The sequence below is a fragment of the Carcharodon carcharias genome, chromosome 25 (genome assembly GCF_017639515.1).
Source record: "Carcharodon carcharias isolate sCarCar2 chromosome 25, sCarCar2.pri, whole genome shotgun sequence".
In the NCBI taxonomy this organism is placed as follows: Eukaryota; Metazoa; Chordata; class Chondrichthyes; order Lamniformes; family Lamnidae; genus Carcharodon; species Carcharodon carcharias.
The window spans coordinates 47,548,852-47,572,801 of record NC_054491.1 but is presented as its reverse complement, the minus strand read 5'-3'; the positions used below and the strand labels follow the sequence as shown (position 1 = coordinate 47,572,801).

At 43.8% G+C, this 23,950-nt stretch overlaps 1 protein-coding gene across 4 annotated transcripts in view; it reads left to right on the top strand.

Moving 5' to 3' along the window:
- Positions 1–369: 369 nt before the first annotated feature.
- aplp2 (amyloid beta (A4) precursor-like protein 2) overlaps positions 370–23,950 on the top strand; it is a 186,302-nt gene continuing 162,721 nt past the window's right edge. Inside the window, exon 1 of one of the 4 annotated variants that reach the window (XM_041174080.1) lies at positions 370–600. In XM_041174080.1, coding sequence (XP_041030014.1) covers positions 457–600 — 144 coding nt within the window. In that variant the 5' untranslated portion in view covers positions 370–456. The remainder of the gene's footprint in view (positions 601–23,950) is intronic. The other 3 variants (XM_041174079.1, XM_041174081.1, XM_041174082.1) reach the window with 3 other exon arrangements.

Sequence of the window (23,950 nt, the reverse complement as noted above, 5' to 3'; positions counted from 1 at the left end):
TGCAGTGCAGTGAGTGTGCAGTGGGAGCATGTGCAGCGCATTGAGCACCTGGGTGGGAGTGTGTGCAGTGTGGTGAGTGTGTGTAGTGTGGTGAGTGCACAGGTTGGGAGCGTGCACAGAACAGTGAACACACAGAGCAGTTGTATAGTGTGTATGCACAGGATGGGAGCAGCACAGTGCAGCAAGTGCACAGCACAGGAGTATATGCAGTGCATTGAGCATGCAGTGGGAGTGTACACAGTACAGAGTATACACAGCATGGAGCATGTGAGTGCACAGAGCAGGAGTGTGTACAGTGTGGTGTATGCGCAGGATGGGATCGTGTGCAATGCAGTGAGCGCACAGAGCAGGAGTGTGTACAGTGTGGTGTATGCGCACTGCAGTGAGCGCGCATGCCGGGAGCACGCAAAGGGGAGCGTGTGTCGTTCTGTGAGCGTGCGCGGCGGGAGCGCGCATATGGGGAGTGTGCGCAGTCTGGTCCATAGGCTCGGGGCGCAGGGGGACGAAGTGCAATCGGGAATCGGGAGGATGATGGCTGCCGGCGCACTGCTCGCTCTCTTGCTGCTGGTGGCAGCGCCCGCCCGGGCCGCCTATGTCGAGGTAAGGAGCGGACACCCAGTGTGAGGCCGCCTCAGGCCCGTTAACCACCGCTTAATTTAGCTCAGAAATACCCGCGGTTCCGGCTCTGGGCCCGGGGCTGTGCTGGGGTCGCGGGGGGACGGGGACGGGGACGGGGGCGGGGGGTTTGAGCGGCTCCGGCGATGTAGTGGCGGCCTGGGCCTGACCCGGGTGTGGCGGCAGCGGGGGGAGCTGCCGTGTCCCGGGGAGCCCGGGTACCGGGGCGGGGGGGACTGGGGCGGGGGCACGACGACTGGGGCGGTGGGGGGGGAGCCCGGGTACCGGGGCGGGGGACGGGCGGCGGGCGGGGGGAGCCCGGGTACCGAGGCGGGGGGAGCCCGGGTACCGAGGCGGGGGGAGCCCGGGTACCGGGGGTGGGGGGGGGAGACTGCGGGGAGTCCGGGGCGGGGGCACGGGGGGACGACGACTGGGGTGGTGGGGGGGGGAGCCCGGATACCGGGGTCGCGGTGACGGTATTTCGGCCCTTCGGGAAGCCTGAGCGTCCCCCGGGCTGGAGTAGATTGAGCAGCCGGGGGGGGTGGGGTGGGGCGGGGGGATTGACTCTATTCCCCTGATGGATGTTTCACTCATTCTTTGGATGGATTCGGTGTTTCTGGCAGCAGCAATGCCTGGATCGAGCTCACAATAATCCTCATTTGCTCATGGCACCAGGGCTCTCTTTGGTTTTGGTTTTGTTTTTTGGGGTTTTATTTTGTGAATAATGTTAGTTTCTGTTTCTGATGTGTTGGTGGTTGCGGTCAGATTTGTTCAGTTTTTGTGTGTTGCTACCATAGGAGACCGTTCTGGCCTGTCTGTACAGCACTTGGAAATGGTCGCGCTTCTTTTCCATTCCCCTCATGATGTCGGTAGAGAGCATCTGCTTTATTTTGTTTTCAATGACCTGACTTGCATCTCTGTGTTCTGCAGAGCAGCTCCTCAAATTAGGATATCTTTGAGAAGTATGGGAAGTCATCTTCCAAATGATCACCTTGCACTGTGTGTAAGAACACTTTTCAGGCACCTTCACCCATTAATACAAAAGATTAATCAGACACATTCCTCAATATCTGAAAATGTTTTTGTTTGTACAAGGCACAAATTAAAATGAATGACTTGCACGCATATAGTCTACATATAGTCTGCATAATGTACAAACACACAGGTGTGCCAGCTGGCAATGGTGCAGCGGTGCGGCTATTGCTTTGTGCGCTTATGACACTGACTGCTGTTTCAGTGGTTTCTGTGCTCCTCTCACCTTCACAGAGTTGCGTACATACGCTAATAGTGAGTTGCAGTCCCAAGGCACCAAGATAATAAAATTATTACAGCACAGGAGTCCATTTGGCCCGTTGTGTTTGTGACCTTGTGAATGAACAATTCGCTTAGTGCACGCCACTGTCTTTTTCCAGTGGCCCTGCAAATCTTCCTTTTTCAGATAATAATCCAAATATCTTTTGAATGCCTTGAATGAATCTGCCTCCACTACACACAGGCAGCACCTTGTAGATCCTAACAGCTCATTTTGTGAAAGCATTTTCTTTCATGTCAATGATTTATGCACATAAACACCCCAGGTCTTGCCACCCTCTTTAAAATTATACCCTTTATTTTGTATTGTGTCTCTGCGTTCTACCTACCAAAATGAACCCTTTCACTCTTGTCTGCATTAAATTTAAAATGCCACTTCCACCAACCTGTCCTTTTCAAGTTTTACACTATCTTCCTCATGGTTCATCGTGCTACCAAGTCTTGACCATCCGCAGATTATGAAATTGTGTCCTATACAGCAAGATCTATGTTGTTAATATGTGTCAGGAAGACCAGGGGTCCCAACACTGACCCCTGGAGAACTCCACTATAAACCTTCCTCTAGTCTGAAGAACTACTATTAACTACTGTTTCCTGTAACTCAGCCAATTTCATATCCATGTTGCGGCCCTTTTATTCCATGAGCTATTATTTTGTTTGTAAGTCTGTTGTGCAGCACTTGAGCAAATAGCTTTACACCATTGCTTATTTTGTTCATGGAACACAAATCTATTGAATTGTGTGTCAGGTACAAGCCAGGTTGTGATGATGAATACCGGCATCTTCTGAATTATTTTAAGTATTTGAAGTGTGAATAACAGGGCTTATGTTACAGACTGCCTTTGTCTATGTTGCACTGGGTGAGTGGGAGATTTATGACACTTTTTTATTGCTATAAAAATGCAATTAAGTGGCTTTCAGTGTTCAGCTTTGAAATTGCTAAGTGATGTAAGTTGAAGAGCAGCTGAGGTAACAATGGCACAGAGGTGCACACCCTTTGTTAATCCTAACTTTTTGGATAGATGCATTGGTTTGTTACTACTTGTTGAAACTTGCCTGCCAGGCCATTGGGGTGCTAGGTATGAAGTATTTTATCCAGAGTCGAGCTTGCACCCCTTGCAGTAACAAAGTGAATGCAGTAACTTAGTACAAAGGGCCAAATGCCTTAAAACTGGTTGTTTCGTGCTTTGGACTGAGAAATCAATGAAGAGGCTGCATTATGTTTGACGTGTTGACATTAGTATTTGCTGCCTTTAGTTTTGGCTTTTAGATTGAAACAGCTCAAACTCAGAAATAAAAACAGAAAATGCTGGAAATAATCAGGTTAGGCAGCATCTGTGGAGAGAACAAAGTTAACATTACAGGTCAATGACTTTTCATGAGAACAGTTTTGATGAAAGGTCATTAACCTAAAACACTAATTCTGTTTCTTTTTCCACAAATGCTGCCTGACCTAATTATTTCCAACATTTTCTGTTTTTATTTCTGATCTCTGGCATTATTAGTATTCTGTTTTTTGATCTAAGGATTGCAACTTGGATGCCTGATTAATAGTAATTTGAGATTTTTCACCTTGTTCGGAAGTGGTGCTTTCCACTGACTGCCTGTTAACATTGACCTTATGAGACTGCTCTGAAATTCACTTCTAAGGATACTGGTTGAGGCAGAATTGTCAACATTCAAGGTGGATGAAGGAAAAGGGTCCAAAAGATGTAAGAACAAAGTGGGTAAATGTGAAACAAAAACAGAAAATGCTGGAAAAACTCAACATGACTGACAGCATCTGTGGAGAGAGAAAAAAAAGAGTTAACATTTCGAGACCGGATATGGATAACGAAATGTTAACTTTTTTTTTCTCTCCACAGGTGCTGTCAGACCTGCTGAGCTTTTCCAGTATTTTCTGTTTTTGTTGCAGATTTCCAGTATCCACAGTATTTTGCTTTTATCAGAGGGTAAATATGACTTGGGCCATTTGCCCATATGGAGGATAAATGCTGATACGGGCCAGTTGGCTGAGTGTTTTTGTTTCATGTTGCAGCTTGTGTTTATTTCTATGTAATGCCCTTCCTATTAGTCAACATTTGAATTATGCATAGATAAAGCTTTTAATTCACTCAAAACGAAAGTCAAATCAGAGAAGTTGTGTGACTGTCTGGGAGGGGTTAAATGCTGATGCATGACCCTGACTAATACCGAATATGTCGCACACAGCATTGGTTTTTAACAACCAGATAAAACTGCCTTGAACAAAGGGCAGATTTATGCTGTAGTACTGTGCCAGTTGTACCCATTACACATTCCAGAAACATTAAAGCTTTGGATTCAGTAATAGATTAAACTGCTGTGCCATTCTTTAATAACATACGACTATTATGCGATACATTTCATAAAGATCAACAGTCTGCACAGTAATGCCTTTCAATCTGTGCCAGGTTTTCCAATCTAGTTCACTTTGGATGCATGTTGTTCTAGCTACAAGGCTGTTCTTAGCTTTGGAGATTACTGCTGTCTTCTACAGCTAACCGATTTTGGGAAATTCCTCTGATGTTTCAGCTATGTAACATTCAGTTACTTTTGTGGCAAACAGTTTTCAGCTTTTATATTTCTACCTAACCGGAGAAGCTACTTAAGATTTGGACTGCAGATGGAAGCTGACAGTTTCATGGTGTGTGCTATTAGTGTAAACTTTGAGCATTCCCTTCCTAGTAGAACCTTGAAGGTACAGGAATTTTGAGCCCCTCCAGTTGTTCACCCAGTAAGTGCACTGTTCACTGTGGAGCAGTCATCCAACCTATCGAGTTTATATTGAGAAAGTTGATAACCTTCACTGCAGAGTGCAAAGATCAACCAGTGTTCCTGTGTCCTGTGTGCATTTTTGAATGAGGTAGAACAGGATAGGGCTCAGTGTGATGCTGCCCCCCCCTGGAATTCTCTGCCAGCAGTCACCTGGCTCATAACAATGGACAACCTTTGAGAAAATATTGGAGAAGCCTATCATATTATAAGGGAAGCAAGGAAAAGAAGACTGGCTCATATCCAGACTTTTTGTTGATAAGCATTGCACTGCCTATGATGGATGCTGTATACTAGATTGTGCCACCCCTGTGTGTATATGCAGCACTGTGCCATGCACCTACATAATAACAGTGATGCACCAGTCAGTAACAGTAGCCTCCCAGCATATTCAAAACAACATGGTCCTCAAAGCCCTTCTATATACTTGAAAAATCTATACATGTTTGTGTGACTACACCATAAGACCTCAGTTAGAATAGTGAATGGAGCTTTGGGCGTAAAATGGGAGTTTATTGAGGCTTCAGAGCAGCAATGATGCTGCTACCTGGTTTGACGAAATACAGTAAAAAGACTAGGAAAAGGGGAACTTAATTCATTTGAACAAAACAATTTAGGTGGGACGATACAACATTATGAAAGAATGACATAGGGTATGTAGAAGTAGACTGTAGTCATTGAGGATACAGGATTAAATAAAATAACTTCAAAATTGAGATGGGGGAGTGGGTGGGAGAAAGTTCTTCAGAGTTGAGGCTTGAGTTCATTTTTAGGGTTAGCGGTTCAGGCAGAAACTGTTAAGATTTTAGGATTAGATTGAATAGGGCTGAAAAGATATGGGGACAAGCTGGGGAAATATGTTGGAATTAATTGCTCATGTGGAGGGTAAATGCCAGCACGAGTTAAACTAAATGGCCTGATCCCATGTTTTAGCTTGCATATATTTCTGTTATAAAATAGCAGACATGTTGGCAATAGTATGAGTTGGTTGATCACACTTGAAAATTTATTACATTTTAAAGAGTCCATTGCCAGTTCTGAGCAATACCAAAGTGCAAATGGAGTGCTACTCTGATCAGATTGGAAAATTTAAAAACAGGTAAATTGAACAAGCCTGTGTTTGCTATGTTTAAAATTAATCTGAGGATTTAGCATATATTAATCAGAGTACAGCTTTCAGCATGTTCATCATGTCAGAAACACACATGACTTGTATTGCAGGTGGTGTGCAGAAAACAGCAGGACTAATTGGGGTAGGAAGAGATGGCAGTGCATAGATCCCATGAGCATTGAATTGACAAACAAGTATTCAGTACTGAATTGCTGTGGCAATGAGAACAACCCAGAGAGGAAGGCAAAAAAGCACAAAACCACAAAGCAAGTGTTTGCAAAACGGAGAGCAGTGAAATGCGGCAGTGGGGTTATTTTGTAGTTAGGAATAGATTGTAGCTTTTGGAGCTTGAATGGTGCATTGCCTCTCAGATTCCAAGATACACAGGGAAGGGTGTAAAATATTTTGAAATGAGCTACTAGAAATCCTGATGACCATTTAGTCAAACTAGTGTTGGTGTTTACTCGCCACATGGGCAAATAGTTCCAACACGTTTCGTCAGCTTCTCTCTATAGCCTAACAAACCGCTTTCCTTTATCCCAATTTACTTTAACCCTGGACGGTGACTTTGTTTCTGTATTAACCACTAACCCTAAAAATAAATTCCACAGCCTCAATTTATCCCACCCACTGAAACCAAGTACATAGGATGAAATGGAATTTGGTTCCTGCAGAGGGAATTTTAGGTATTAGGAGATGGATTAAACAGCAGGACCTCTGGAGTGGTAATCTCAGGTACACTGTTGGTGCCACACCCATCAGATAAGAAGGAAAATCTATGGTTTGAGAAGTGGGGGAACACGGAAGAGGTGTGACCATTGAAACAGGGCTGACGGCATTGTCTTTGCTGGTGGAGTGTTTACATTAATATAGCATTAGAGAGGAGAATAATAGACAACAGACCTGAGGGAACCGGTATTTGAAAGAATTGTAATGGCCAAAAAATAGGAGTGGCAATTGAGGAAGTTAATCCACAGAATTGTACAGCACAGGAGGCAGCCATTCGGCCCATCGTGCCAGTTCACTGTCGGACCAGTTTACCTTTGCCACCTCCTCATCTTCTCCCTGTGGCCCAGAACTTCCTTGTCACTGAACAATCCAATTCCCACATGAAGAAGAACATAACATGAGAACTAGGAGTGGGCAATTCAGCCCCTCGAGCCTGCCCCATTCAATATGATCATGGCTGATCTCATTTCGGCCTCAATTCCAATTTCCTGTCCTCTCCCCATAACCTTTCAACCCATTACTAATTTTTTTTATTCTTCCGACCAAATGGATAACCTCACACTTATCCACATTAAACTACATCTGCCAAATTTTGGCCCATTCAACTAACCTGTCCATATCCATTTGTAAATTTCTTATTTCTTCATTGCAACTTACTTTCCCACCTATTTTGGTGTCATCTGCAAATTTAGCCATAGTTTCTTCTATCCCTGAATCCAAGTCATTAATATAGATTGTAAATAGTTGGGGCCCAAGGACCAAACCCTGAGGCACCCCACTAGTTACAGCTTGCCATCCAAAAAAGGGCCCATTTATCCCGACTCTCTGCTTTCTGTTGGTTAGCCAATCCTCTATCCAAGCTAATATATTACCCCTAACTCTGTGTGATCTTATCTTGTGTATTAATCTTTTGAGCGCACCATATCAAAGGCCTTCTGGAAGTCCAGATATACTACATCTACAGGATCCCCATTATCCACTTTGCTTGTTACATCTTCAAAGAATTCTAGCAAATTAGGCAAACACCATTTACTCTTCATAAAACCATGCTGACTCTGATGGATTGCATTTTGACTTTCCAAATGCCCCATTACTACTTCCTTAATAATGGATTTCAACAATTTCCCAATGACAGACGTTAAACTAACTGGTCTATAGTTTCCTACTTTCTGCTTTCCCCTCCCCTTCTTTTTGAATAAGGGTGTTAAATTAGCATTTTTCCAATCCACTGGAACCTTTCCAGAATCCAGGGAATTTTGGAATATTATAGCCAATGCATCCACTATCTCCGCTGCCACTTCCTTTTAGACCCTGGGATGTAGGCCATCAGGTCCTCGGGACTTGTCACCCTTTAATCCCAAGAGTTTGCTCAGTACTTTTTCTCTAGTGATAGTGATTGTCCTAAGTTCTTCCTTCTCTAGACCCTCTGCATTACCTGTTACTATTGGGGTGATACTCACACCATGAAAACTGAGGCAAGATATTGATTAAGCCATTTCTGCGTTCCCCAATTTTAACTCCCCAGTCTCATCCTTCAAGGGACCAACATTCACTTAAAGCTACTCTCTTTCCTTTTATATACATGTAGAAGCTTTTACTATCAGTTTTTACATTTTACGCTAATTTTCTTTCCAAATTTACCTTTGCTTTTTTTATTTTTTTTTTAGTAACTCTTTGTTGACCTTTAAAAGTTTCCCAACCTTCCAGCCTAACACTGACCTTTGCAATTTGGTATGTCTTAGTTTTTGCCTTTATGTTATCTTTAACTTCCTCGTTTAGCCATAGATGCTCCACCCCCCTACCATCTTTCTCTCTCTTTGGAATATGTTTTACTTGGGAGGAATTGAATATCTCCTTAAATATGTGCCACTGTTCATCAACTGTCCTGCCTTGTAGTCTTCCTGCCCAGTCCACTAGGGCCAACTCTGCCCTCATGCTTATGTGTTTACCTTTGTTTAACTCCAGAACACTAGTGTGGGACTTAAGTTTCTCGCTCTCAAGCTGAACTTGAAATTCTAGCATGCTATGATCACTCTTCCCTAGAGAATCCTTTACTGTGAGCTCATTAATTAATCCCATCTCATTACACAAAACCAAATCCAGAATAGCCTGTTCCCTGGTTGGTTCCACAACATATTGCTCCAAGAAACAACCTCTAATACACTCTATGAACTCTCCCTCGAGGCTACCCTTGCCAATTTGATTAGTCCAGTCTATATGCATATTAAAATCACCCATGATTATTGCCATGCCTTTCTTACATGCTCCCAGTATTTCCTGGTTTATACTATGTCCTGTTGCTGAACTACTGTTTGGGGACCTGTAGATTACTCCCACCAGGACTTCTTTCCCTTGCTATTTCTTATTTCTACCCAGATTGATTCTACGTCTTGCTCTCCAGTGCCTATATCATTCCTCACTATAGCACCGATCTCTTCCTTTACTAACAAACTAACTACCTTCTTTTCCTTCCTGCCTATCCTCTGAAACTGAGTACCTTTGGATATTCAACTCCCAAACCTGTTCTCCCTGTAACAACGTCTCAATAATTGCCACCGAGTCATACCTATTTATCTCTATTTGCGCTGTTAACTCATTAGTTTTATTCCAAATGCTATGCACACTCAGATACAAAGCCTATTGTCAATTTTCCCTCCTCATATATGATTCTTTGGTGCAATATAGCGTTCACATACTCTGTCCCTTCCTTTCACTTTTTGGTAACAATGAGCCTCGTCACTAACCTGCACTCTTACCCTCTCCTTAAACTTTGATTTTTTTATATTTCTATGCGACTGGATCCCCCTCCGCTATTTAGTTTAACACCCTATCTTCAACTCTAGTTATGCGATTTGCCAGGACACTGGTCCCAGCCTGATTCATGTGGAGCCCGTCCGAACAGAATAGCTCCCTCTTCCCCCAGTACTGGTGTCATTGTCCCATGAATTCAAATCCATTTCTCCCACACCAATCTTTGAGCCATGCATTTACCTCTTTAACCTTATTGACCCTGTACCAATTAGCTCATGGCTCAGGTAGTAATCCGGAGGTTACCTTTTTAGTTTTGGTTCTGCTTTTTAATTTACCCCCTAGCGACTCGTATTCCCTCAGCAGAACTTCTTTCCTTGTTCTACCTATATTGTTGGTACTTACGTGGACCACGACAGCTGGATCTTTCCCCTCCAACCCCAAGTTCCTCTGCAACCGAAATGAGACATCCTTAATCCTGGCACCAGGTAGGCAACACTACCTTTGGGACTCTCGATCCTGGCTAGAGAGCACAGTATTTATTCCCCTAACTATATTATCCTGAATTTACAACTGCATTTCTCTTTTCTCCCCCCACTTGAATGGTTCCCTGTACCATAGTGCTATGGTCAGTTTGCTCATCTTCCCTAAGTCCCCACTCTTGTCCATACAGGGCAAGAATCTTGAACCTGTTAGATAAGGGTTGAGGCTCCTGCAGTGCTACTTCCTGGATCCCTCTATCTGCCTCACTCATAGTCACACCCTTCCTGACCCTGACCACTGGCCGAGTTTAAGGTAGTTAATCAAAGGGGTGTGAATATCTCCTGAAACACAGTGTCCAGGTAACTCTCCCCCTCCCTGATGTGTCGCAGTATCCGAAGCTCAGACCCCAGCTCATTAACTCTGAGCCGGAGTTCCTCGAGCAACCAACGTTTGCTACAAATATGGTCAGTAGGAACCACAATGGGGTCCACCAGCTCCCACATCATGCAGCTACAACACATCACCTGGTCCTGCATCTCTCTTTTATTTAATTAGTTTTTCAATTTGATTTTAAATTTCCTACTGGTCTTCAGTTCATCAATTAATAAAATATTTCTCCTATTTACCTTTAATCTGAAAGCAAGTTAGAATAGAGATTCAAAATACACTTTGTAAAATCAACTGGAACTCACTCTCTCTGCTGAGTTGAAGCTGAAGTGTTAGGCCTCTGATCCTGGGCCCCAGTAGTCACCCTTAATCTGAAATCAATTTAGAATAGATAGTTCAAACTAGCAGTTACTTAACAACCAATGAACTTACAGTTTTCCCATGATGTCATTCTTTGTTTTTTCACACACGCAAATGTCCTGGGACTCTTCATGCTGTGAATTTCCAATCTTTGCTTTTCTGTCCGTTGAACTTTCTGAGACGATGTGGCTCTTTGTCAACAACATGTCTCTAGTGAAACATCCACGAGAGAAAGCTTCTTGATTCATTTGAACTTGTCTGCACCACACTCACAGGCAGCTCATTCCAGCTTCAAACCACTCACTGCATAAAAAAGTTTTTTCTCATGTCTCCATTACTTCATTTGCCAATTACCTTAAATCTGTACCCTCTTGTTTGCGATCCTTCCACCAGTGGAAAGATTTTCCCCGTCTATTTTGTCTTGACACCTTGTGATTTTTGAATACCTCTATCAAATATTTTCTCAGCCTTCGAACCCCATGGAAAAGATACATCACAGAGGCCATTCAACCCATCATGTCAATGCCAGCTGACAAAGGACAACAGCCCCAACTTCTCCAATCTATCTACATAACTGAAGTTCCTCAGCCATGGAACCATCCTTGTGAATCTTTTCTGCACTCGCGCCATCACGTCTTTCCTAAGTGTAGTGCTCAGAACTGGGCGCAATATTCCAGTTGGTACCTATTAGAGTTACTTAGACAGATACAAGACTAAAAACTGAATATTCTTGATCATAAAGACTCTGAAGAGAGATTGAGCTGGGGGGCAAAGTAGTGTTTGGAAAGGATTCTGTTGCAACATTGGAGCATGAGGATGCTGTGGGATTGCATTAACAGAGAAGAATTAAGGAATAGAAATGGAAATAATACAATTCCTGAATATGCATCGCCAAACAATGGAGATGAGAGGGAGCAAGACATTTGTCAACAGTTTACAGGGTTATCCCGAGGTAGACTTGAACCCAAGCAGTATATGTAGTCAGAGTGCCTACAGGACTGCTTCGTAGAACAGTGTGTTTCTGCTCCCACAGTGGCATTGCTTGATTGATTTCTGGGAAATGAAGTGGAATAAGTAGCTCATGTTATTTGGAGAATAATTGAGTAACTGCAACAACAATGTGGTTGAGTTCACTGTAAGAATAGAAAAAGGTAATGAGCCCAAGATCAAGTTCTTGGCCTGAATAAAGGCCAGGTTCAGTGATTATTAGAGGTGCTCTGGACCAAATTAACTGGCAGTAAATTTAACAAACTGGAAGATGAATCAGAATTGACAAGCCTTCAGATATGCAATGAATAGGTCTCTGTAAGGCAGGAAATGAATGCATAAAAGTTCTGAGTTCATGGATAAAGAGATTAGAACTAAACAAACTTAAAAGGGAAGCAAGCACATGAAGAAGATGTGACTGGGTTGGTTTTCAGTGTCAGTTACTGGAACTGAGGTTGGACAAGCCATGAAACATGACTTCTGCAGCTACTTTAACTTTTAAATAATGTGAAGACACCATGAGTTGAATAATCAAAAGTCAATCCATTGTGAAGCATTTCTAAACATCTGTGTAGATGATCTGCTTTATTCTTTTCACTGATGTGGGTGGAATAAATATTGAGTTAATTCAATCGTAAAAGCTTTTGTTCACAAAAATCTCTCGTGCACGTGCACACAAACATACCAGGTTGAGCATATTGAACAGATGCCAGTTGAGGACAACTATCGTGAAATTAATTTTCATTTCAAATAGCGTTAAGAATTGTCTTTTTTTTTGAAGAGTAGTATAAAACTAACTGGAGCTCAGTGGATAAGTAACTGGGCCCTGATTGCTGCACTCGAGGCTGAGGAAGGTGGTAGCAGAGGCTATGGTCACAATTTTTGAATCTGTTTTAGATTTGGAAATTATGTTGGACAGCCAATCTAACAGCTTTATTATTTGTAAAAAGAAAGATGGATAAACTGCCAAGAGACAAGTTGAGTTAGTGTCAAAATCAGATTCGTGAACGTATGGGATCATTAAGTACAGCCAGTGCAGATTCATTGAGGGATGTCAAATTTGGGAAGTGAGTGGTGCAGTTCAAGCATGTATGGATTTTCAAAGGTATTTGATAACGTCTAAAATTCAGCCAAGAGATATACAAGGATATGTGGAAGCATGGGGAAAAAAGATTAATGACAGTAAACAAAGTTCAGCTCAGTGGGTGTTGCTCATATTAGGGAAGGGTTAGAAGTGGTGTACTCCAGAAGTAAGTGCTGGGTCCACGTTTGTTCATATATAGAAATTTTGGACTTGAGCATGGTACTAAAATTGACATTTTTGTTTCCTTACCCCACATTTTTTCATTTTGCATCTGCCCAAGCCTGGCTACATCCCCTTTTAAGTCTTTCCATTCTCAGTATTTATCGAACTCTCTACTTTTGTATCTTCAAATTTCAGTTGTATACTCCAAGCTCAAGAATAAGCTCAAGGGAATAATGTTGAACTGTTTGCAAGAATGGATATGTAATAATTTGAATAACTAACTCCTTAAATACCTACACTTGCGAATTTAAAGTCTAAAAGAAAGACAACAGCATTTTGGGTTTTATATGGGCAAGAGCTCTACTTAAAAATAAAGCGATGGATGATGAAGTAACGAAGAACAGAAAACTAAAAGAAAAGCACGCAAATGCAAAAATAACGCATCTGCCATTTGGGAGAGACAAAAAAGCAAAGATGACTAAACGAATGGGAAGAGCTACACAAAGGGAATATGAAAAGAAACTTGCAAGAGATATCAAAATCAGCACTTCCTGAGCCGGTGTATCAATCAGGAGCAAAACTGATAGGGGTTTTGTCAATGAAAATAAAGACATGCTGGACAGGGACTCATCAAAATTAATTAATTAAAAAATAATTAACATAAGCAAGAGGAAGCATGCCTGAGGAACCTGATGAAATTTTTTGAAATGCTGACCAAAGTACTGATTGGGAATTGGCTATGAATGTTATTTATTTGGACTTACAGAAGGCATTTGATAAAGTCCCATGGACAATACTGTTATTCAAAATTGAAACTTGTGGAGGACAAAGTATTTCTAGCCACAGTGCTATTAGGAAGCGGTTCCAGGGTTTTGGCCTAGCAACAGTGAAGGAACAGTGATATATTTCAGTCAGGATGGCGTGTGGCTTGGATGGGAACTTGGAGGTAGTGCTGCTCCAATGCAGCGCCTGCCCTTGTCTTTCTAGGTGGTAGAGGCTGTGGATTTATAAAGTGCTGACTAAGGAGCCTTGCTGAGTTACTGCAGTGCATCTTGTAGATGGTACACACTGCTGCCACTATGCATTGGTGGTGGAAGGGGTGAATGTTCAAGGTAGTTGATGGATGCCAATCAAGCAGGCTGCTTTAAGCTTAGAGTGTTGTTGGAACCACAGTCATCCAGGCAGGGGGAGGGTATTCCATCACATTCCTGACTTGTGCCATGTAGATGGTGGACAGGCTTTGGGGAGTCAGGAGGTGAGTTCCTCGCTGCAGAATTCCCAGCCTTTGACCAGCACTTGTAGGTATGATATTTATATGGCTGTTTCAGTTCAGTTCCTGGTCAATAGTAACCCCCAAGATGTTGATCGTGGTGGATTTAATGATGATAATGCCGTTGAATGTCAAGGGGAAATGGTTAGATTCTCTCTTGTTGGAGATGGTCATTGCCTGGCACTTGTGAAGCACAAATATAACTTACCACTTACCAGCCCAAGCCTAAATGTTGTCCAGGCCTTGCTGCTTATGGACACAGACTGCTTCAGTACCTGAGGAGTCACGAATGTACTGAACATGGTGCAATGATCAGCAAACATCCTCATTTCTGACCTCCATGATAGAGGGAGGTCATTGATGAAGCAGTTGAAGATGACTGGGCATCGGGACGCTACCCTGAGGAACTCCTGCAGTGATTTCCTTGGACCTAGATTGGCCTGCACTCACAGCCATCTTCCTTTGTGCTTGGTGAGACTCCAACCAGTGGAGAGTTTTCTGTCTGATTCCCATCGACTCCAGTTTATCGTGGACTCCTTGACGCCATTCATAGTCAAATGCTGCCTTGATATCAAGCTCACTTCTGGAATTCATGTCTGGACTAAGGCTGTAATGAGGTTAGGAACTGTGTCCCTGGCGGAACTCAAACTGAACATAAGTGGGCAGCCTATGGCTGATTATGTTGTTTGATAGCAATGTTGATGACACCTTAAATCATTTTGGTGATAATTGTGGTTGGATTGATAGGGTGGTGTTGGTTGAGTTGGATTTGTCCTTTTTGTGGACAGGACATATGACAATTTTTCACATTGCCAGGCAGAGGCCAGTGTCGTAGCTGCACTGGAACAGCTTGGTTAAGAGTGCAGCTAGTTCTGGAGCACAGATTTTCAGTATTATTGCCAGAATGTTGTCAGGGCCCAGACCCAATGCAGTATCCAATGCCTTCAGCCATTTTTGATATGTGGAGTGAATCAAATTGGCTGAAGACTAGCATCTGAGATGCTGGACTTAAGGAGAAGGCCAAGATGCATCATCCTTTCGGCACTTCAGGCTGAAGATGGTTGCTTCATCCTTGTCTTTTGCACTGATGTGCTGGGCTCCCCCACTACCATGCTGCCACCCCTGCTGGAGAGACAAGACACATCCAGGAGTGGTGATGGTGTCTGATACATGGCCATACTCACAGCATCATATGTTATTGACAATGTCAGACTACTGCTTGACTAGCCTGTGGGACAGCTTTCCCAATTTTGGCACAAGGTCCCAGATATTAGGCAGATTTTGCAGGGTCGACAGGGTAGAGTGTACCATTGTTATTTCTGGTGCCGAGGTCAATGCCTGTTGGCCCATCGGATTTCATTCCTTTTAGGACTTTGAAGCAGTTTGATACAAGGAGATATTTGTGGAGCCTCTTTAGTGAGTTGTTGACTGGATGTGGAGGCACGGCAGAGCTTAAATCTGATCTGTTGGTTGTTGGATCGCTTAGCTCTGTCTATTGCATGCTGTTGGTATGCAAGTAGATTTTTGTAGTTTCACCAGGCTGACAAGCCATTTTGAGATATGCCTGGTGCTGCTCCTGGCATGCCCTCCCGCGCTCTTCATTGAACCAGGGTGAACCCCTGGCTTGGTGGTAATGGTAGAGTGGGGCATATGCCGGGTCGTGAGGTTACAGATTAAAAGTACAATTCTACTACTGCTAATGGCCAACAGCGCCCCTTGGATGCCTAGTTTTGAGTTGCTAGATCTGTTGAAATCTATCTGATTTTGTATGGTGGTAGTGCCACACAATGCAATGGTGGTATTCTCAATGTGACGATGGGACGTTGTCTCCACAAGGATTGTGTGGTGGGATTCCCACCAATATTGTCATGGACACAAGCATCTGTGACAGATGCGGAGGACAGGGTCAAGGAGGTTTTTTTCCTCACTACTTGTTGCAGACCCATTCTAGTAGCTATGTCCTCAGGACTCAGCCATTTCAGTCAGGAGTGGTGTTACCGAGCCACTCTTGGTTGTAGGGTCTAGAATGAATGTCAAGGACTTCCAGGGCAACTCCCTCCCGACTGCATACCACTGTGCCGCCACGTCTGCTGGGCCTGTCTTGCCAGTGGGACAGGACATACCCGGGGATGGTGATGGTGGTTTCTGGGACGTTGTCTGTAAGGCATGATGCATGAATGTGACTGTCATGCTGTTGTTTGACTAGTATTTGGGACAAGCCCCAGATATTAGTAAGGCAGGCTTTGCAAGGTCGACAGGGCTGGGTGTGCCGTTGTTGTTTCCGGTGCTGAGGTCGATGCTGGGTGGTCCATCCGGTTTCATTCCTTTTTTAGACTTTGTTGCAGTTTGGTACATGGAAGAGTCAATGATCTTGCTGTGGTAAGATGGCAGATTTCCTTCCCTAAGGGGCATGAGTGACCCAAATTGGTTTTTATGACAGTTGACAGTCTACCTGATTGTGAATGCTCCGTGCATTCACTTGCAGTGCCTTTTGACTTGCCTTTTTACGGAGATTTTTCTGTACTATGGCTGCTAGTACCTGTTTCCTCTGCCTTCCACTTTTGCTTTTTACTTTCCTGTCTTTCATTTCTATCATTGTTACCCTCTTGTGTATCTCCTCACTCAGGTTCCCACCCCTCGGCCACTCCAGTTTAAACCCTCCCCCATAGTACTAGCGAATACCCCTGTGAGGATATTGGACCCAGTCCAGCTGGGGTGCAACCCGCCCAGATTGTACAGGTTCCATCTTCCCCAGAATCAGTCCCAATGCCTATCTAAATTCCTCCCTCCTACACCATCTCTCCAGTCACACATTCATCCAGTCTATTCCCCTATTCCTGCTAGTGCATGGCACTGTGAGTAATCCTGAGATTACTACCTTTTGAGGTCCTGCTTTTTGATTTATTTCCTAGCTCCCTATAGTCTGCTTGCAGGATCTCATCCCTCTTTTTACCTATGTTGTTGGTACCAATATGGACCAGGACCTCTGGCTGTTCACCCTTCCCCTTCAGAATGTCCTTCATTGACCCTGGCACCAGGGAGGCAACATACCATCCTGTAGAACGTCTACACATGCAAAAACTTCTGCCTGTTCCTCTTAAGATAAAATCCCTGATCACTATTGCTCTTCCACTCTTTTTTTTCTCTCCACCTGTGCAGCTGAGCCATTCATGATGCCACGGACTTGGCTCTTGCTGCATTCCCCTGAGAAACCATCTCACCCAGCAGCATCCAAAATGGAAAATCTGTTAGAGAGGGAGATGGACCCAGGGGATTCCTGCACTATCTGCCTAGTGCCTTTAATCTGTCTGGAGGTCACCCATTTCCTTTCTGCCTGTGCATTCTTAACCTGTGGTGTGATCAGTCGCTGTATGTGCTATCCACGAGGATCTCAACCCTGCAGATGCTCTAAAGTGACTTTAACTGCTTCTCCAGATTCGAAACACGGATTTCAAGTAGCTACAGCTGGAAACACTTGGAACACAGGATGTATCCCTGAATTCCCACATTGTACAGGACGAGCATTCCACATGACCGAGCTGCCCTGCCATGACTAATCCTTAAATTGCTCCCTTTACTTTTACTTCCTCTAGTTTAGAGAAGATTAAGGGCAGAATACTCACCAAGGCCGCTGTTCCTCTTCTTGAGGAAAGGTAGAAAATGAAAATTGCTTGCCTGCAGCCCAAAGCAGCGCTGCAGATGGCCTACTTTTATGGCTACCTGAATCTAGCTTCTGAAAACCTGTTTAAGCCACTTGTCCAATTAACTAGCTGCAAGCAGAGCCTCAGTGAGCCCTGTTTTAAAGCTGGACTAAAACACCCCCAGCCGAAGAAGCAACTTTGATTGTTTAACTAAAGACAGACTAGACTGCAGATAGAAAGCAACCCTTAAAAACTCTCTCACTCACTTGCACGCAACCAGCCTCTTTTATTCGATGTACTTGGCTTATCAGATATTGAAATCTTTGGGAGCATGAGTTTTATGTGTATTCACATTTATTTCTCCTAGTGGAATGGCGACTGCTTGTTCTAGGATTCTGTTTTTATCAGGAGTTTTATATTCATTAACGTGCAAGTTGTAAACCACAAATCACTAAATTCAGTTGATTGGATCTGCTGGTAATACGAGCTCATTGAAAACTTGGCGTTTTATTCATGGATGGCCTGAAGACATATGACATCCAAATGGCTTTTTGCATATATCTGCCAGTTAGAGTCTAATGGTTTCTATTGCTCTTCTAGTACCCTGGCAAGTGAAATATATCTTGGCAGCTAACCAGGTAAGTGTCCCTGATGTCTTGCTGCAGTTTGCTGGCTTTCCATGCCTGGTATTGTCTTGGTTATTGCTATATTGTTTTCTTTGGTTGGGTTGTTTGAAGTGTGCCTTCCAGCATGATGTTTGTAGTTTAAATGCAGTGGTTCTTTTTATAGTATCTAACTTCATTGTTTTTATATGAAATTCATTGTTTTTAAGGTACTAATTAACAATTCCTGTTTATATAGTATCTTAATGTGAGAAGTGTCCCATGGTACTTCATGGGTGTGTCTGTCTTTTCCAGGATTTAGAAAATAATTAGGGGAGGTGGTGAAAGGAAGAGGTGTGATAATGGAAAAAGCCACAAAAAGAAGAGAAAACCTAGTTTCAAACAGAATGACATTGAGTTTGGGACCCACTGAGGTTGTCTGCATGGGTTTTGTCATTAGTTCTTGCAAGAGAATAAATAGTCTTTGTGTTAATTGTTGTTTGAAGGGGCCAAGCTATTAACTTTGAGCCTAGTTACCTGCAGGAGCTTCTAGCTTGTTCTACAAGCTTTGTCAAAAACTAAAACAGAATTACCTGGAAAAACTCAGCAGGTCTGGCAGCATCGGCGGAGAAGAAGAGAGTTGACGTTTCGAGTCCTCATGACCCTTCAACAGAACACACCGTTCTGTTGAAGGGTCATGAGGACTCGAAACGTCAACTCTCTTCTTCTCCACCGATGCTGCCAGACCTGCTGAGTTTTTCCAGGTAATTCTGTTTTTGTTTTGGATTTCCAGCATCCGCAGTTTTTTGTTTTTATATCTACAAGCTTTGTGTTTGCCAAACTTTGTAATTAACAGAGAACTAGTTTGATAACGTCTCTTGTTTTGATGTATCCACGGGTTCTTGAACAGCTACTTAACAGGATCACAGAATAACGAATGAGGAAGGCCACTTGGCCTAAATGAATTTATATCCAGAGAGATTCTGATGCTATGGCTCTTACCCTCCCCACCCTCCGGAGTATCCAATGGATTCTTAATTGATTCCAGGGTTTCTGCCTCCACTGCTTTATCTGGAAGCTCATTCCAAATAACACACACTTGGTTTCAGAATTATTTCCTTATATCAATCCTAAAAGGACCCTTTTCCAGTTTGAACTTGTGTCCCTGGTTTCATTCCAGTTTTTCTGAAGTACTAACCTGGGTTAACCTTTTGCCTCCCAGGTATCCCTTACATATTCAGCCAAGCCGCTTTATTTCTTGTCATTTTTTGGTTTTCTGAATACTCATGTCCTTTAAGGAAGGAAATCTGCTGTCCTTACCTGTCCTGGCCAACTTGTGACTCCGCGCCCACAGCAATATAGTTGACTCTTAAATACCCTCTGAAATGGCCTGGCAAGCCTCTTGGTTGCATCAAACTGCTACAAAGTCTATAAAAAGGAATAAAACCAGGCAGGGCACCGGAAACGGCAACAGCAAATCCGTTCTGAAGAAGAGTAATACAGACTCGAAACGTTAACTCTGTCTTTCTCTCCACAGATGCTGTCAGACCTGAGTTTTTCCAGCAATTTTTGTTTTTGTTTCAGATTTCTGGCATCTGCAGTATTTTGCCTTTTTAATGGCAAATTCAGCCCTGTTGACACGGAATCATACTCACGGAATCATATGTTACATGCAATGTACCGGAAACCATCATCATCGACCCTGGCTGTGTCCTGTCTCACAAGGGGTGGCAGCATTGTGGTATACAGGCAGGAGCGACTTGCTCTGGGTGTCCTCAACATCGATCCTGGACCCTATCAAGTCTCATGACATCAGCTCAAGCATGGGCAAAGAAACATCCTGATCATTACCCATCTACTGCCCCCTCTCAGCTGATCACTCAGTACATCTCTATGTTGTACACCACCCGGAGAAAGCATTGAGGGTGGCTCGGGCACTGGGTGGGGGGCTAGGTGGAGGACTTCAATATCCATCATCCTGAGTGGCTCGGTAGCACCACTACCAACAGCTGGCTGAACCCTAAAGGATGTAGCTGTTAGCCTGGGTCTGCAGCTGGTGAGGGAACCATCAAGAGAACAACTACTTGACCTCGTTCTCGCCAGTCTACTTGTTGCAGATGCATCTGTCCATGGCAGTACTGGTAGGAGTGACCACAGCAAAGTCCCATCCTTGATATTGAGGATACGCTCCATCATGTTGTGTGGCACTACAATGGGATAAATTTCGAACGAATCTAGCATCTCAAAACTCAGCATCCATGAGGCCCTGCGGGCATTCAGCAGCAACAGAACTATATACCACTACATGGTCTGTCATATCCCCCACTGTACCATTACCATCAAATCAGGAGGTCATCCCTGGTTCAATGAAGAGTGCAGGAGGGCATGCCAGGAGCAACACCAGGCAGACCTAAAAATGAGTTGTCACCCTAGTGAACACAAGGCAGGATGACAAACAATAGAAGCAATATGCAATAAAAAAGCTGAGCAATCCAACAACCAATGGATCTGATCCAAGCTCTGCAGTCCTGCCATATTCAGTCATGAATTGTGGTGGACAATTACATAACTCACTGGAGGAGGAGAGGAGGCTTCACAAATATCCCAATCCTTGATGATGGGGGAGCCCAGCACAAAGACGAGGCTGAAGCATTTGCAATAGTCTTCAGCCAGAACTGCCAAGTGGGTTATCCATCTTGGCCTCCTCCTGAGGCCCCCAGCATCACAGATGCCAGTCTCCAGCCAATTCGAAGCAGCTGAAGATACTGGTTACTGCAAAGACTGTGGTCTTTGACAGCATTCCAGCAATAGTGCTGTAGACTTGTGCTCTAGAATTAGCTGTACTCTTAGCCAAGCTGTTACAGTAAAGCTATAACACTGGCATCCCCCTGGCAATGTGGAAAACTGTCTAGCCATGTCCTGTCCACAAAAAGCAGGACAAACCGCTCCCATCAGTCTACTCTTGATTATCACCGAAGTGATGGAAGAGTTCATCAACAGTGCTATCAAGCGATACTTAGCCAGTAATAACCTGCTCCCTGATGCTCAGCTTGGGTTCTGCCAGGACCACTGCGCTCCCAGCCTCATTACAGCCTCAGTTCAAACATGGACAAAAGAGCTGAATTCGAGGTGAGATGAGAGTGACTGCCCTTGACATCAAGGCAGCGTTTGACCATGGCATCAAGGATCCCTAGCAAAACTGGAGTCAAAAGAGAATCGGGGAAAACTCTCCACTGGTTGGAGTCATACCTAGCACAAAGGAAGATGGCTGTGGTTGTTGCAAGTCAGTCTGAGCACATCACTGCGGGAGTTTCTCAGGGTAGTGTCCGAGGCCGAACCATCTTCAGCTGCTTCATCAGTGACCTTCTCTCCATAAAGGTCAGAAGTGCAGATGTTCACTGATTGCATAATGCTCAGTGCCACTTGTGACTCCTCAGATACTGGAGCAGTCCATGCTTACATGCAGCAAGACCTGGACAATATCTAGGCTTGGGTTGACAAGTGGCAAGTAACATTTGCACCACACAAGTGCCAGGCAATGACCATCTCCAACAGGAGAGAATCTGACGATTGCCCCATGATACTCAATGGCATTACCATCACTGAATCTCCCACTATCAACATCCTGGAGGATTGCCATCGACAAGAAACTGAACTGGACCAGCCATATAAACACTATGGCTAGAAGAGCAACCTGCTTGATTAGCATCGCATCCACCACATCAACATTCATTCCCTCCACCACTGATGCACAATGGCAGCAGTGTGTACTATCTACAAGATGCACTGGCAGCAACTCAATAAGGCTCCTTGGACAGCACCTTCCAAACCCATGACCTCTACTACATAGAAGGATAGGGCAGGAGATACATGAGGACACGCCAGCTGGAAGTTCCCCTCCAAGCCACTCACCATCCTGACTTGGAAATATGTCGCCATTCCTTTACTGTTGCTGTGTCAAAATTCTGGAACTCTCTTCCTAATAGCACTGTGGGTATACCTAGACCACATGGAGTGCAGTGGTTCAAGAAGGTGGCTCACCATCTTAAAGGTAGTTTTGGATGGGCATAAAAATGCTGGCCTAGCCAGCGATTCTGATCCTCCTTGAAAATTTATTTTAAAATCTGTGCTTTGAATGGCTTTTCACTTCCATACTCCTGATTAAACAATGTTTTTGGTGTTCCCACTACATCATAGCTCTCTTTTTTTACAACAGTAAATCTAACACTTCATTTCTAATGTTCCTTGTACATATGTATCTAGATTTGGCTCTGTGTTTGCCTTTAGCTGTCTGATGAGTCCCGTTTTTAATTCATGCAACTCTATCTAGGTATTTGTGTCCTTTCCTACTTGCTGACCCCCTCTTCTCCTTCTCCTTTACAGCCTTTCACATCTGGGATCTTGTTTCCCCTGTCTCTTGTCCCCATCCGAAAAGTTTAACTGCTTTTGCAGCCTGCATGCTCTTTGAATGCCAGGTTGCCTGGCCTTGATCTCAGTGTGTCGTCTTGTCACATTCCTTTTTATTCTGGAAGAATTCCCAGTGTTCTTTTGAAAGTGGCATTGTTCTCGCACCATCCTGCCAGCCACTTTACTTTTATAAACCACTAATGCACTTCTTCCCCAAATACTGCGAGTGTTCCAGAGAGCATTACTCTGGATCTTTTTATCTTGCAGTTTTGAATCAATCCTCATGGTTTTTAAGGCCCCATATTATTTCTTGCAATGCTGTTGACCCTGATGAGGACTTATACCCTTGAGCCCCTACTTTCCTCCTTCAGTATATTTGCTAACCTTTCCTCAGTATGTGCTGCTCTAGCTCCAGATAGCCTATTCAGTAGGTGTAAAAACAAAAAACTGCGGATGCTGGAAATCCAAAACAAAAACAGAATTATCTGGAAAGACTCAGCAGGTCTAGCAGCATCGGCGGAGAAGAAAAGAGTTGACGTTTCGAGTCCTCATGACCCAGGTGGTCTTTTGACACATATGGCTATCCACTCCCTGAGCAAAGAATTGCCTACAACTATAGTCTTTCCTCTGACCTGCACACTGTATTTTTCCCTACTTTTCTGTCTGCCTGTTGGCTGATGCTACCCTGACCTGAGATGCCTGACCCTTAAATTCTCTTCCATCTGTCTGTCCTTATATGTTCCTGTATCTTACTTTACAAAGCCAGAGCTGTTTGAGTTTGCTTTTTTACGGAGAAGTGTACTTTTATCCACTTTTCTCATTTGTGATTGTCCTTCTATCTAGTGCCCCTTTTAACTTTGATTTGCCCTGGGTGTTTTGCTTAATACACTTTGCTAAGGTATTATTTGGGTTATTTTGAGTGGTCCCGTGTCATCTACCTCATGCAGGTGTTTGTTCACTCAGTTCCGCTCTACTGCACCCATAACTGCTTAAGAGCTTGTTTATGAAATGTTACCCTATCTACGTTGCCTTTTTAAAAAAAATAACAAGAACAACTGACCTGCCTGTGTCTCCTGCTCCCCTGTTGCTTCACCTGATTTGCTTTTAACTTCTCGCTGTTTGGATGTTATAGATAATTGAACACTCCCAGTAATAAAGTGTTACGGTTGACCGTGTGGCTGATGAGGGCAGCTCCAGATGCTGTCTCTGTTCCTTTTGCATTACTTCTGCTAGTATTGAGTTTCTGCTGTTCCTGTGCTA